Here is a 14,564-nt window from a genome sequence, read left to right as displayed (position 1 = left end):
GTACAAACTTTGTAATCCAGGTGTATATTACTATTATTTGGAATATTTATAGTATTTATTTATTTCATAAGATTCATACACTGCTTGATTGCGAAAAACAACAACCCTCAAAGCAATTTACAAAAGGATAAAACAAGAAAACAGAGACAAATTCACAGCCATACTTTAAAACATCCGAAGGTTGAAATACTTAATAATAATAAATCTTTATTGCCGTCCAAAGACCCATAGAACAATTTCAGAACAAAATACAGTTAAGACAGCCAACCACAAAAGTGAGAGAAACTGAGGCAGTCATTTTGTTTTGTCTCGAGCTTGATAATCTTTATTTCTTTTGATTTCCAAAAGAAACTTTGAAGGTTGAAATACTTAACCAGATTAAGAAATACCGCAACTTTCTAAGCATCTGGGTAGGCTTGTCTATACAGGAATGTTTCTAGCAGGAGCCTCTCAAAACACCTTTCCACAATAAAAACCACATTCAGGTCTGGGATCAAGAACAGGGATGCCCTTGAAGGGCCGGGATTATCCAGATGGCATTTCCTGCCCTCATCCTGATACCGCCCTTTGGGTTTCACTAACAAGGCCGCAGCTCCCACCGCAGGAGGACCTGCAGAGTCCCTTAAACTGCAAATCCTGCAAATCCGGAGCCACTGCATGATCACACAAGCATAGCTGGGAAAGCAAGGAAAACCCAACACAGCACTGGTCCGCTGCCTTACAAAATACAGGTGCCAAGGAGATAAGTAACTATAGTGGTACCTCGGCTTAAGAACTTAATTTGTTCCGGAGGTCCGTTCTTAACCTGAAACTGTTCTTAACCTGAAGCACCACTTTAGCTAATGGGGCCTCCTGCTGCCACTGCACGATTTCCTGAAGCAAAGTTCTTAACCCGAGGTAATATTTCTGGGTTAGTGGAGTCTGCAACCTGAAGCGTATTGTAACCCGAGGTACCACTGTATCTCCTTTCTGAGATTTTAATTTTTTTTTTAAAAAAAGGAAAAAGTTGCCCTGCTGCAATTTGCATGGCTGCCAGTAGGTGGCCAGTAGGCCACATGAACAGTGGTGTGAAAACAGCTGGGGGAGGGAATTATTGTGTTTATTATGTCATGCATTTTAGTGTTTTTCTGCTCTAAGCCACACTCTGATCCTCAAATGAAGGGTGGTATGTACATGTTATAAATAATAACAGTCTGCAGAGTGAGCGAGCTAAGCAGGCAGGCTAGAAGAACAAGCAAGCAAATGGCCCAGATTGGCCTTTCCTTTTCTTTTCTTTCATAAGATTCATATACTGCTTGATTGAGTTGTGTGTTGTGTTTTGTTTTTGGTTTATAAAAAGATAAAACAAAACAAAATTGAGAAGAATTCACAGCCATACTTTAAAACAGACATGTCCAAAGTCTGTTTGGGGGGCCTAATCTGTCCCGCCGGTTGGTTTTCTCCAGCCCCTGTGGCAGTTTATTTATTGGGGATAAATCCTTAAAAAACCTCAACAAGTTCAATCCTAGAAAAAGCTCAACAACTTTGGCCAGCCCTCACGCATGTTCACTTCATCAAATCTGGCCCTCTTTGAAAAAAGTTTGGGCACCCCTGCTTTAAAACATCCAAAAGTTGAAATACAGGCTAAGAATTACAGTACCTCAGCTTTCTAGCCATCTGGGCAGGCTTGTCGAAACAAAAATGTTTTAAGCAGGCGCCAAAAAGAGTACAGTGAAGGTATCTGCTCGATCTCAACATGCAGGGAGTTCCAAAGTGTAGATGCCGCCGCACTAAACAACCAAGTTCTTACAAAAGTGGGACGGGTATTATGTGGCAGCCCATTCTGCCAACTGAAGCAGCTGAGTGGGTACATGTGGGGTAAGGCGATATTGAAGGCAAGTAAGTCCCAAGTTGCTAAGGGCTTCCCATGTTGCGCAGGTTGTCACACCCTTGGAGCATGCACACACAACAGGGGCATAGAAAGCCTGGGGTCTGAGCAAGTGGGTGGGCCAGGTGGCCGAGAGAGCAGAGGCACAGGTTGCCTGGAGGGGCAAGTGACCGGGGGGCCAGGTGGTCAGCCCATGAAGGCCTTCCCCAGCTCCCCGTGGTTGCCACTGCTGCCACAGGCTGAAGCCTCTCTGCCCGTACGCTGCTGCCACTTCAAACCTCCTTCTGCCAAGCAGCAGCGTGGAGACGAAGACTCCTTCCTCTTCACTTCACTCCCCTCTCCTCTGTGTGCAGTGGCAACAGCAGGGGGATCGCAGAATTGGGGTGAGCCATTGGGGAAGTTTTAGGCAAACTTTCGGGGTATGGGGTGGCAATCAACGTGAGCAGGGATGGAAGCCCCTAGTAAATATACAATATGGAACTTAATTGTTATAGTGGTGCTTTAGCAGCTGTTTTCCCCACGTGCACAAGTTGTTATTTATGTGTCGTTTTTACCTGTATGGGCCTATGGCCGTAAATAAAATTACTTACTTACTTACTTACTTACTTACTTAATATGGAACTTAGTTTGCTGTGCTCCCCAAAACTCTGAAGGCTGAAGCTGAGGAACACTTTATTTCTCAGTAAAAATTGGGGGCAAGGTTCACACTTACACCTGGAAAAGTTTGCTTTTCATGTGACTCGAGAGGAAAAGCCATTTCAGATAACACTAAATAGTGGCTTAACTCAGGGATGGGGAACCAATGACCCTCCAACACGCAGCAGCCCCATCCCGGATGACCAACGGTCAGCGATGATGGGCGGTGGAGTCCAACTACACTGGGAGGGGGCCAGAGCTTCCACACCCCTCATTTAGCATTATGGGTAGAAGCTGGGCACTCGCCCTCCCCTCCTGCGGGGTTCTTCAAAACTAACCAGAATCCCCTGGTAGGTTTAGCTCAGGGATGGCTATTCTGTGGCCCTCCAGATATTGTTCGGCTACAATTTCCATCATCCCCAACCACTGGCCCGGCTGGAGGGCCCCAGGTTGCCCACCCAGGTTTTAGGCTCTAGTTAGGAAGCAAGGCAAAATTGTAAGCATGCTTATAAGTATGCTTATAAGCTTGTTTATTTTTCATTAAACAGTATATAAATCTTGCTATGTAAACAAAAACAATCTTACATTAACAAGCATTCCTCAAGTCCGGATGTAATGGGGAGCTCCAGCTACAGTGGTGCCCTGCAAGACGGAAAACCCGCTAGACGAAAGGGTTTTACGTTTTGGAGGCGCTTCGCAAAACGAATTTCCCTATGGGCTTGCTTCGCAAGACGAAAATGTCTTGCGAGTTCCTGCGGGGGTTTTTTCCTTTTTCCCCCTTTTCCTAAGCCCTAAGCCGCTTATCAGCTGATCCGCTGATAAGCCGCTTATCAGCTGATCCGCTAAAAGCCGCTAAACCGCTAATAGCGCTAATCCGCTAAGCTGTCAATGGGCTTGCTTCGCAAGACGGAAAAACCGCTATACGAAGAGCCTCACGGAACGGATTAATTTCGTCTTGTGAGGCACCACTGTACTTTGAAATTGAAAGTGCAAGTTTATCTCCTCCTCTTGTATGCAGAAGAAGGGAGGGGAGTGCAAACCGCAAGGCTTTCCACAGCCTCTACATGTAAAGCTAAGCCATGAGAAGTGACTGATGTGATCATACTTGATATAGATGTTCCACCCCCAGCAGAGACCGACTGGTACTGAAGAGAAAGACAGCGCTACCGAAACACAGACATCCACCTTCTCTGTGCCCTGAGGCCACCAGGTTTGCAGACACTTTTTCATTCATTTGTTTTCCCCCAACAACACAGTGGCAGTTGTCCCATAATCTGGGGATCCTTGCCTTTCACAGGAAGCAAGTCACTCACTGCCTGTTCGAAGCAATTCACAACAATATTCAGAACATCAATGTAAGGAAGGAGGAGATGGGGGAAAGAAGAATCAAAAGAGTTAATGGAACAGATCCAGTTCATTCTCCAGCTCCTCCTCAAGCATCATCTCTAAACTGGTGCAGCAGATGGAACAATTGCTAACTTCATCCCCAGCACAGAACTTTGCAGTTCGCAGCCAAAATCAACATCTGCACTGGATGGCACCATCTGGGTTTGCAAAAACCACCATCACTTTTCATTTCTCTTTTGCTTTTTTGCTGGTCTGCTTTCCATTTGAGAAAATTGGACCAGCGTTAGATTTAGATTTAGAAAAAGCACACAGAACTAAAGGCACACACATTAGCAAGGCTTCTTGTATGCTTCAGTTCCTTGGAAACACAGACAAAAGCACAGAACATGAGCTTCCTGAGAATCTAAGCTTTCTTTAAAACAATGCCACACTGCCCACATTTCTAGCTTTTGTGGCTATGAAAGTGGTGCAGCTGAAATCTCAAAAACTGAACATTCCTATAGCGGCTTGAGGAAGGGTTTCAAAGCGTGACCTGGCCCCGTGCACCTCAAAGACAGAATAAATAATACTAAATAATAAACTTTGCTAAGATATTCTGCTTGCCCTGCTCCTATCTAAGGTTACAACCAGAGCCAGAGGCCCTTCTGATTGGCCAGTACCTCTCGAAAATATTGGCAGATGTGCCCAGACACTCAGCCAGAATCACCAAATGCATATCACTCTTCTAACTGCATAGAATCACTGAACTGTGGAGTTGGGAAGGATCCTAAGGGTCATCTAGTCCCCTGCTGTGCAGTTCTGTGTACTTTTCGGGGTGAGGAGGTATCACTCTTCACCACATCACAATAAAAAACGCAGGGTGGGAGGTAGGCTAAGAGGCATCACAGGCACCTGGGAAACACCTCAGGGGCGCCACTCTGCCTCAAGTCTCACATCAGTGACCCCCACCTCAAACTGACTGCAACCAAACTTGGTGCTGGGCTAGTTTTTTCACCGGTTGTCAGGAAACTGACATCAGAGTCAGAGGTGGAGGCAAGGCTCCCAAGCGATGCTGGAGAGGGGGCCAGCAAGGAGAGAGGGAGCTCATCGGCTGGGGAAGGGAATCAGCGCAACACCAGTGGAGAAGGGGGGCAGATGGGGGATTCGGAGAGGGGTCTCCAAGACTCTTCGCCCGAAAACAGTGGGGAGAGCACAGGCACTCCTCTGCCCACTCCCTCCCTGCGCAGAAGACTTCCGCGCAGGGAGAGTAGGAGGAGACTGGGCGTCAAACAACTTCTTTGCTGGAAGAGGTTCAAAAAACGCCCACTGACGGATTCTGCTAGCGACTGAACAGCCACAGAGTGAAGGGCTGTCAGCCAGGACAGTTATACCAGGCAACCTGGCCCAAGAGTGGCGGTAACTTACGCACGAGCAACCCCTTATAACCATTACACCAGTCATGCCTTGCACCTCTGCAAACAGCTCTTGGGGTCTCTGGGAACCTTGCCCTGTCTGTGTTCCATCACTGACACAGAGAACATTCAAACATGCAACCCCCGCCTTGCGTCCCAAAATAATTCCAGCCCAACAAGAGCCACACCACATGAGTCTGCCGGTCGCATAGCTCAGTTCAAATTTCATCCGAAGCTTCGCACCAGCAGGAGATTCCACGGGGAGTGGTTCATAATGAAGCGAAATCAACTTACTTTTTTACTTTTGGATACTTCATCTCTGAAATGGTATTGGTGGCGTCTGTCTGTCTCTCCTTCAGATGCCGAGGCCACATGTTATCCACCCAGTCGACCAAGTCTACCTAAAAGGGCATCCAAAGGAACCAGTTAAGTCAGGAAATGTTGGAGAAAGATCTCAGAGCAAGGAAGGGATACTGGCAGAGCTATGTGTGTGCCGGGGGAAAAGAAACCAAAACTCTGCCACCCCAAGCAATCCACATTCTGCAACACACGACGCTGAAATGTGAATACAAAGATTACATTCCTCTCACAGTTACTGTACAGTTCCATGGTTTTCTGAGGCTGGCTTAGATCTCACAATGTCACATTTGTGCTCCATTCTTAGGATTTCGTTAGGGAAAACATTTATTTATTTATTAAGGGGACATGAAATGTTGGGGCATAATAATTATTATTATTATTATTATTATTATTATTATTATTATTATTTATTTATATCCCACACTCCCCAGCCAAAGCCGGGCTCAGAACAGCTAACAACAATAAAAGTAACAGCATTCTAAAATCAATTCATTTTAAAATCAGTTCAAAATCAAATTAATGGCAACCACTGGGCTAGAGTTCTGTGAGGATTACCAAAGGAGGGGGTCAGACTGTGCCTTGGCCAAAGGCCTGGTGGAACAGCTCTGTCTTGCAGGCCCTGTGGAAAGATGTCAAGTCCCGCAGGGCCCTAGTCTCTTTTGGAGTGTGAATTTGCAGGACTGTGCACAGATGTTTGGGGAGACTTAGAACTAAGTTCCCATTGACTGGTATCAGGCAGACTAGGTGGATGTGCACATCATCAAGTAGGCCATGCCTGCGCTGGATCACACCACAGGTCCCCCCGGGTTCAGCAATCCATCTGCAACAATTGACAGGGCGTAGGAAGACATCAAACAGGGAGGCAGCCATAAAGACTCATAAGAAGAGCCCAGCTAGATTGGACTCAAATGTCCATCTAGGCTTGCATCTTGCTTCCCCCAGTGACCAATTAGATGCTCCATGAAGACCACAGTCCTCTCCCACCATCATCCCCAGCAAGTCGTACAGTGGTGCCCCGCAAGACGAACGCCTCGCAAGACGGAAAACCCGCTTAGACGAAAGGGTTTTCCGTTATGGAGGCGCTTCGCAAAACGAATTTCCCTATGGGCTTGCTTCGCAAGACGAAAATGTCTTGCGAGTTCCTGCGGGGGTTTTTTCCTCCCCCCCCTTTTTCTAAGCCGCTAAGCCGCTTATCAGCTGATCCGCTAAGCCGCTAATAGCGCTAATCCACTAAGCCATCAATGGGCTTGCTTCGCAAGACGAAAAAACCGCTAGACGAAGAGAATCGCGGAACGGATTCTTTTCGTCTTGCGAGGCACCACTGTATTCAGTTACCCAGGCATGAAGGTTCTACTGCAGCCCTTATGACTCTCCACTGATCCATAGAAATAGCTGCTCTTTCTCAATGGAGAAACCTTTACAAGAATGAAACAAATCCTGGTGCAGGGAAGGGAAGGCATTAAAAGTTCCACTAATCCAGTTATCAGCGACTACAGGTTCCAATCGTAGCAATTACGCCTAACAGCCATCGACAGGACAGTCCCCTGTGAATTTATCCAATAGCCAAGTGGCTGTTTGCAAGCCTGCAACTAGCAGCCACAACAAAATCATGGGACGATGAACTGTGTTAAGTTGATTATGCACCGTGTGGTGCGTGGAAAAATAATTCCCTTGGTCCTGTGTCTACTGCCAATCAGTTCCATTGGATGATCCCTATGAATAAGGCAGGATAGAACTGAAAGAGGAAGACGAGAGACAGGGCACATAGCCGCTGCTTACCTACTCCAGAGTAGCCCTGTTAACATGAAGCACAGAAGCATAGAAACATACAAGCCAAGAGAGCACGGCAAGGTCAGTCAATAAAAATAAGTTTTAATGGAGGAAATCAATCAATCAAACCTGTATATATTTGCATATGATTAGAATAATCATTTCAAGGGAAGAGGAAAGCAGAAACATGCATCTGTTTCTTATCCCTGTCTTATTACTGATCCTTGTAAGCTACTCAAGCTTTTTGGGTGAAAAACAGGGTAAAATGCTTCTGAGAAATTAATAAAAGCTATATTATAATCCCATTATAAAATAATAATTTTATAAAAAAATCCTCTTCAGACAGGATGGAGAGGTTGGGAACGCCTCTTCTAAGAGGGCCCCTGCTATCTGCAATTGTTACATTAAAATTATATTTTAAATATAAACTTATTTAAAAAATGTGTTTCCCAATTAATTGAGGATGCCTTTTAGTCAATAATTTTAACTGATTAATCTAACGGATTACAATCACAGCCCTACTACAAATCACTCCTTGGTGTGACCATATTTGAAGTCCTGTGTACCATTTTGGTCGCTTCAACTCAAAAAGGATATTGTTGACTTGGGAAAAAAGTTCAGGAAACTGCAAGCAAAATGATTGGGGGGGGGGGCGGGGAGGCTCCCCTGCAAGGAAAGGCTGCAGCTCTGGGGCCTTTTTAGTTTGGAGAAAACTAAGTTGGGAGTAAGACGCAGCACGACAAAAGTTTCTAAAATTATGCCTGGCATAGAGAAAGTGGACAGGGAAGAGCTTTCCCCTTCTCTCATAACACTAAAACTCCTGAGCACCCAACACAACTGAAGGTTGAGAGATTCAGGACAGATTACTAAGTCCATTTTTACACAGCAGACAGACACACATTGGAACTCCCTGCTGCAGGAGGCAGTGATAGCGGCCAAGTTGGATACCTTTAAAAGAGGAATCGACAAGCTCATGGGTAGGCAAACTAAGGCCTGGGCGCTGGATCCGGCCCAATCGCCTTCTAAATCTGGCCTGCGGACGGTCTGGGAATCACCGTGTTTTTACGTAAGTTGAATGTGTCCTTTTGTTTAAAATGCATCTCTGGGTTATTTGTGGGCATAGGAATTCGTTCTCCCCCCCCTCCCCCCAAAAAATATATAGTCCGGCCACCCACAAGGTCTGAGGGACAGTGGACTGAAAAAGTTTGCTGACCCCTGGACAAGCTCATGGCAGAGGGGGCTATCGATGGCTACTAGCCACGCTGGCTTTGCTTTATTACGACTACTGTAGTTTTATTTATATTCTGCCTCCCCCCCCCCCGACAGGGACTCAAGGCAGCTTACAGATATTAAAAATAAGAACAGCTCAAAACACAGGGGGGGAAACAATTAGACAAACAGGTAGATGGATCTAAAACATAGTTAATTACAGTAGTAGTAGTAGTAGTAGTAATAATAATAATAATAATAATAATAATAATAATAATAATAACAAACCAGCACACCACTAGCTCCCTCATGAAAAGCAGTAAGTTTCCAAAAAGGAGAGCGCCATTCTAACTTCTCTAGGGAGGCAGTTCCAAAGTCTGGGCTATTGTTCTATATTTATTTATATGTGCTCTGACTTCCGAATACCAGTTGCTGGAAACCAACTGCTCACTGGTTTCCCATCAGCATTCGGTGGGCCAATGTAAGAACAGGGTGCTGGATTAGAGGGGCCATGGGTCAGATCCAACAGGTTCTTCTGTTGTGTTCACTGAACAAACACACAAACACACACACGTGATTCTTTCAGGATAGGACTTTTGGGCAGATGCCCATTGACTGGCTCAGCAGGACCAACAGGAAGACCCCCAAAATGCAGCAGGGCAGGCTCATCACATTTTAGAGTAAGTGGAGCAACGTACACTGACATCTACAAAGGAGGACCTTCAATAAGACCGCTAAGACTAGGGAATAAACTAGGAATGGGGCACCTTTGGCACTCCAGGTGTTGGGGGTCCCCCAACTCCCATCAGCTCCAGCCAGAATGGCCAATGGTCAGGGAAGATGTGACCCAACACCTAGAGCAGCCTTTTTCAACCTGTGGGTCCCCAGATGTTGTTGGACTACAACTCCCATCGCCCCTAGCTAGCAAGGCCAGAGCTCAGGGATGATGGGAGTTGTAGTCTAACAACATCTGGGGACCCACAGGTTGAGAACCGCTGACCTAGAGGGTCAGGTTACTCCCTGGTCTCAAAGGACCGAACTGCCCCAATGTCAGCACCCCAATACCCTAAGCGCAATAACCAGCCAAAGAGGTCTCAGCTTACCACATTGGGGCGCTTGACGATGTTTGCCAGCTTCGTGTGGCTGAACTCGAGGCTGATCACGTTGTACAACTTCTTGCGTTCCGCCTCCGGGGTTTCGTAATATCGCACAAACTGGGACATGCTCATCTCCGTGCCCTTTTGTGTGTTGACGTCCATTACATCCACAATCCGACGGCTCCCTGTAAGATGATATTGGACATGTGGAAAGGGTGAGGAGAAAGACAACCAAGTTTTTATTCCCTGCACAATGTTTAAAATAACTACACCAAGTCTCGAAAACCGTAACACAAGGAGACAAACTATGGTTTCAGGAGATAAACGAACCACGATGGTTACATTACGAATCCACAGCTGGGAGGCGGCAACACTTCTGAATACCAGTTGCTGGAAATCATGGGAAAGGAGGGTTTTCTAGTGCTCAAATCCTGCTTTGTTTCCCTGTTTCCCATGGGCATCTGGTTGGCAACTGTGACAACAGGATGCTGCACTGAATGAGCCACTGGCCTGATCCAGCACAGCTCTTCTTATGTTCTTATACATAAAGCTGATAAATAGAGCCACCTCCTTGCTCCTTGATTGCCTTTCCAGGAGCCTATTCAGATGATATCCCCCACTTTGAAGCAAACCACCAAAAAATAGGTTTTATTTTGCAGTAGCAGGGAGACGGCATGTCAAATAAACATACACTGTCCCCCAATCCCTTGTCCCTGCAGCGAGGGACAAGAAGAGGAGGAAGGGGAGGAGCAGAGGGGAGAGTCAGAGGTCAATTCCCAGTCTTACAATCCTGGAGCAGGTGGGAAGCATCTTCTCAACTGGTCCTGTTTATTGCGGGAAAAGCAAAAGACAGGTAAAAAATAAATAGAATGCAGGTTTGCACCCAACGAATGGTATTAAAGAACATGGGTAAACAGATCATTCAAAGGAGGTAGGGACACTATCCTTCAGGGGAAGAACCCCAAGATGATAAGAGTGAACTTTAGTGCTTCAGATTAAAATTCTAAAAATAAAGGAAGGGGGTGGAATCTTCCCTTCCATAAAGAAGCAATTCCCTGCAAGCAGAAATTTAGCACAGCAGGAAGAAATGTTTCAGCCCACCACACCCCTTGCTATGCTAACTTTCTATGTACTTAAAAAAAAAAGGGCTTTGTTTTTTATTTAAAAATTTTTTTTTGCAAGGAAGCATGCTGAAATGCTATCTTCCATTTTCAGTCTGTAGTATCGTTTTATCCACCTCAGTCAACCAGGCCTCAGACCAGACATTCCATGACCTGGTAGCAGGTTGCTAGATATAAAACTGGTAAGGTAAAGGGACCCCTGACCATTAGGTCCAGTCGTGACCGACTCTGGGGTTGCGGCGCTCATCTCACTTTATTGGCCAAGGGAGCCGGCGTATAGCTTCCGGGTCATGTGGCCAGCATGACTAGGCCGCTTCTGGCAAACCAGAGCAGCACACGGAAACACCGTTTACCTTCCCACTGGAGCGGTACCTATTTATCTACTTGCACTCTGACATGCTTTCGAACTGCTAGGTTGGCAGGAGCAGGGACTGAGCAACGGGAGCTCACCCAGTTGTGGGGATTCGAACCGCCGACCTTCTGATAGGCAAGTCCTAGGCTCTGTGGTTTAACCCACTGGTACATTAATTTAAAAGCCCAACTTGTCAACAAATGAAGGAGGCAGCCCATAATCGCTCTGTGTGGTTTATCATTCAGGCCACACTTCTCTCTAACCAGCTTGGATGGATAGTTCTCTGCAACTTTTGGTGGTTATTTCTCTGCTGGATGACTCAGTCACTCCCAACACCGTAACACAGCAGCAAGAGACTTGTCAGAAGACTGTCTCTGCATGATTGTGAAGCCATTTGTTTATTATAACCCATTTTTCCTCCAAGAAGCTCAGGGCGATGTACATGGTTCTCCCCCTCCTCTTTTATCCTCACAACAACCCTGTGAGGTGGGCTAGGCTGAGAGTCGTTGACTGGCCCAAGGTCACCCAGCGAGCTTCACAGCTGAGTATGGATTTGAATCCTGGTCTCCCAGGTTCTAGTCCTGCACTCTAAACCACTAAACAACACAGCTACACTTTCTTGGTGTAAGGAAACGGCCTTATCCCGAGCCAGACCATGGTCCATCTAGCTCAGAATTTTGTGCACTGACTAGCAGGGGCTCTTCCAGGTTTTCAGACAGGTGCATTTAGCAGCTCTGCTAGGAGATATTGGGCCCAACTCTGCACCTTCTGCATAAGATGTGACTTCAAGAGAAATAACCAAGTGAGCCAAAGATCCAGCAGAATCTACCGTAGCTGCAAAAGGAAAGTTCCTAGCTAGTTCTTGGAACGAGTCATTGCTCTAGATCTGCCTCCATCCAGTATGATCAGTGATTCATGCAAAACCATTGGGAGGATGAGGGGGCAAAGGAAAATTCACCCTCCTACACATGCTAAAAATAAGCTTCTAGTGAATGAGTGAACCTAAGCCTCCACTTTTAATTCAGGAGGAGACGGTATGTGCCTCAGCTATCAACAGTTTGAGGAATCTGGCCATAGATCATGGGCAGGCAAACTAAGGCCCAGGGGCTGGATCCGGCCCAATCGCCTTCTAAATCTGGCCTGCGGATGGTCCAGGAATCAGTGTGTTTTTGCATTAGTAGAATGTGTGCTTTTATTTAAAAGGCATCTCTGGGTTATTTGTGGGGCATAGGAATTCGTTCATATCCCCCCCCCCAAAAAAAATATAGTCTGGCCCCCCACAAGGTCTGAGGGACAGTGGACTGGCCCCCTGCTGAAAAAGTTAGCTGACGCCTGCCATAACGCAGAAGCCCAAAACTGAAGCTCTTTGCCTTGGCAAACACCTGTGAGATACGTGCTTTTCACTTGAGTCGGGAAGTTGACCACAGCTGATCAGAACCATTTTTGGAAAATGACATGCCCTCTCTTTGCCCTTGTGATCCAGGTGACAGCACTGGGTCAAGTGATCCGCCATGAACGTGAGACGAGAGCCCCGCTGGATCAGGGCAATGGCCCACCTAGTCCAGTATCCTGGGCTCACAGAGACCAATCAGGTGGCTGGGGGAAGCCCACAAGAGCAGCACCCTCCCCAGTGTGGTGTAGTGGTTAAGAGCGGTAGTCTCGTAATCTGGGGAACCGGGTTCGATTCCCCGCTCCTCCACATGCAACTGCTGGGTGACCTTGGGCCAGTCACACTTCTCTGAAGTCTCTCAGCCCCACTCACCTCACAGAGTGTTTGTGGGGGAGGAAGGGAAAGGAGAATGTGAGCCGCTTTGAGACTCCTTAAAGGGAGTGAAAGGCGGGATATCAAATCCAAACTCCTCCCTGTGTTTTCCAGCAACAGTATTCAGAAGCACAGCTATCATGGCAAGGAGCCTTCAGTAGCCCGCTTTTAAAGCTATTTAGGCTGGTGGCCATCACTGCCTCCTGCATATTCATAGTTTTAACTGTAAAACATAGTTTAATGCATGAAATGTATTTAGTATTAACGTGAGCAAAAAAGCACAAGCAATTGTCAATGAAAAACAAGGGGACACTTCACAAGTATACAGGAGTGTGCCCAAAGCACACACCTATTTCATCACAAACACCATTAGCTAAGACTCACCACTGGGCATAAAACACTATGACAATACTGAGGCACATAACCTCGTTGGGCACATCAGTGGCCTGGACCATGCACAACACTAAGCCGTGATCTGTTTAGGGCAAAGGGTGGTTTGTTTCCATGCCCAGGAGACTAATCATCTTTTGTCCAGCCACAGCTGCTGGAAAGCAAACCAATCTTCGGAGAAACCAACTTCCACTTGTTTGATCGTCTGTGAGGCTATTTGTGGTTTCTTATATAAGCCACAGTTTAGCACAGGGATAGCCAACATGGTGCTCTTCCAGATGGCATGGGCTAAAAGTCCTACCACTTCTACCCACTAGCCATGCTGGCCGGGCTTGATGTAAGTTGCATTCCAACATCTGGGATGCATAATGTCAGCCACTCCTGGCTTCATGTTCGAACTGTGAATGCAGCCACAGTTTGTTCTGCCTGCACACCAGAAGCACGATTAGCTGTAGCTCGCTAGCAACCATGCAACACCATGATGTCTTTGAACATGTCAATAGACCCTTAATCCATAAAAGGCAAGGCAGCCAAAACACAGTAATGTAATGTTAAGCATTTTTGTGTCGGTTAATCCCAGCTACCAAGATTTTAGAAGCCAGAGCAATGAGTGTCAGGGCCTGGCTGACTTGCGATAGCATTGGGATTCTTCTCCTGAAATGCACTACTAGGGATTAGGCAGGTATCTTGAGTAGAGCTGGAGATGAAGTCTACAGAATCAGCCCCAAAGCAAGATGAGGAAGAGACATTGGGAACAGGAGGAGCTGGAAGAGGCATCAACTGCTGGGCAGATGAGCTTTGGGGAGACAACAGAGGGCTCCAACCAGAGTGCTGGGGCCAGTGTGTCACTATGCTACTGGCTTGATCTCAACTGCAGATAAACAAAGAATGCCACACCAACCTCCAGCCCAGCAAGGATCTGGTGACACAACCAACCAACAGCATCCTTTGCAGATCTGTTTCCAGGTGTCAGAAAGGAAGGCCGTAGCTTGGGAAAGATCTGTAGCCTGCATGGGAGCTGAATCTCCACCAGGTGCCGATCCACGCAGGCATTTACATGTGCTGCTCCCTCCTCCCCAGTAGCCTCATGGGCAGCTAGTCGGGCAAGATGCTCTGAAGCTCCTGCCGCCGTCTCTGCTGCTGCTGTGGCCCTGTGAGAGGTGAGGGCATCTAGTCCCAGGGCAAGGATGCCCAGGTCTGATGGCTGCTCAGGGTCAAGCCCTGCAATGCTGATTCAGTTCTTCAGTTTGAGGAATGTGCTG

General features: G+C 46.8%; 1 protein-coding gene across 3 annotated transcripts in view; it reads right to left on the bottom strand.

Moving 5' to 3' along the window:
- The window catches only part of KDM2B (lysine demethylase 2B), an 86,425-nt gene that overhangs the window by 61,187 nt on the left and 10,674 nt on the right, over positions 1–14,564 (bottom strand). For all 3 annotated transcript variants that reach the window (XM_081842220.1, XM_081842221.1, XM_081842222.1), the window contains 2 exons: positions 9,684–9,862; positions 5,536–5,642 (listed from right to left, as the gene is read on the bottom strand). In XM_081842220.1, coding sequence (XP_081698346.1) covers positions 5,536–5,642; positions 9,684–9,862 — 286 coding nt within the window. The remainder of the gene's footprint in view (positions 1–5,535; positions 5,643–9,683; positions 9,863–14,564) is intronic.

The sequence above is a fragment of the Podarcis erhardii genome, assembly GCF_964252035.2.
Source record: "Podarcis erhardii genome assembly, chromosome: 15".
Taxonomy (NCBI): domain Eukaryota; kingdom Metazoa; phylum Chordata; class Lepidosauria; order Squamata; family Lacertidae; genus Podarcis; species Podarcis erhardii.
The sequence above is the reverse complement of the archived record's forward strand: the minus strand, read 5'-3'. Positions and strand labels throughout refer to the sequence as shown.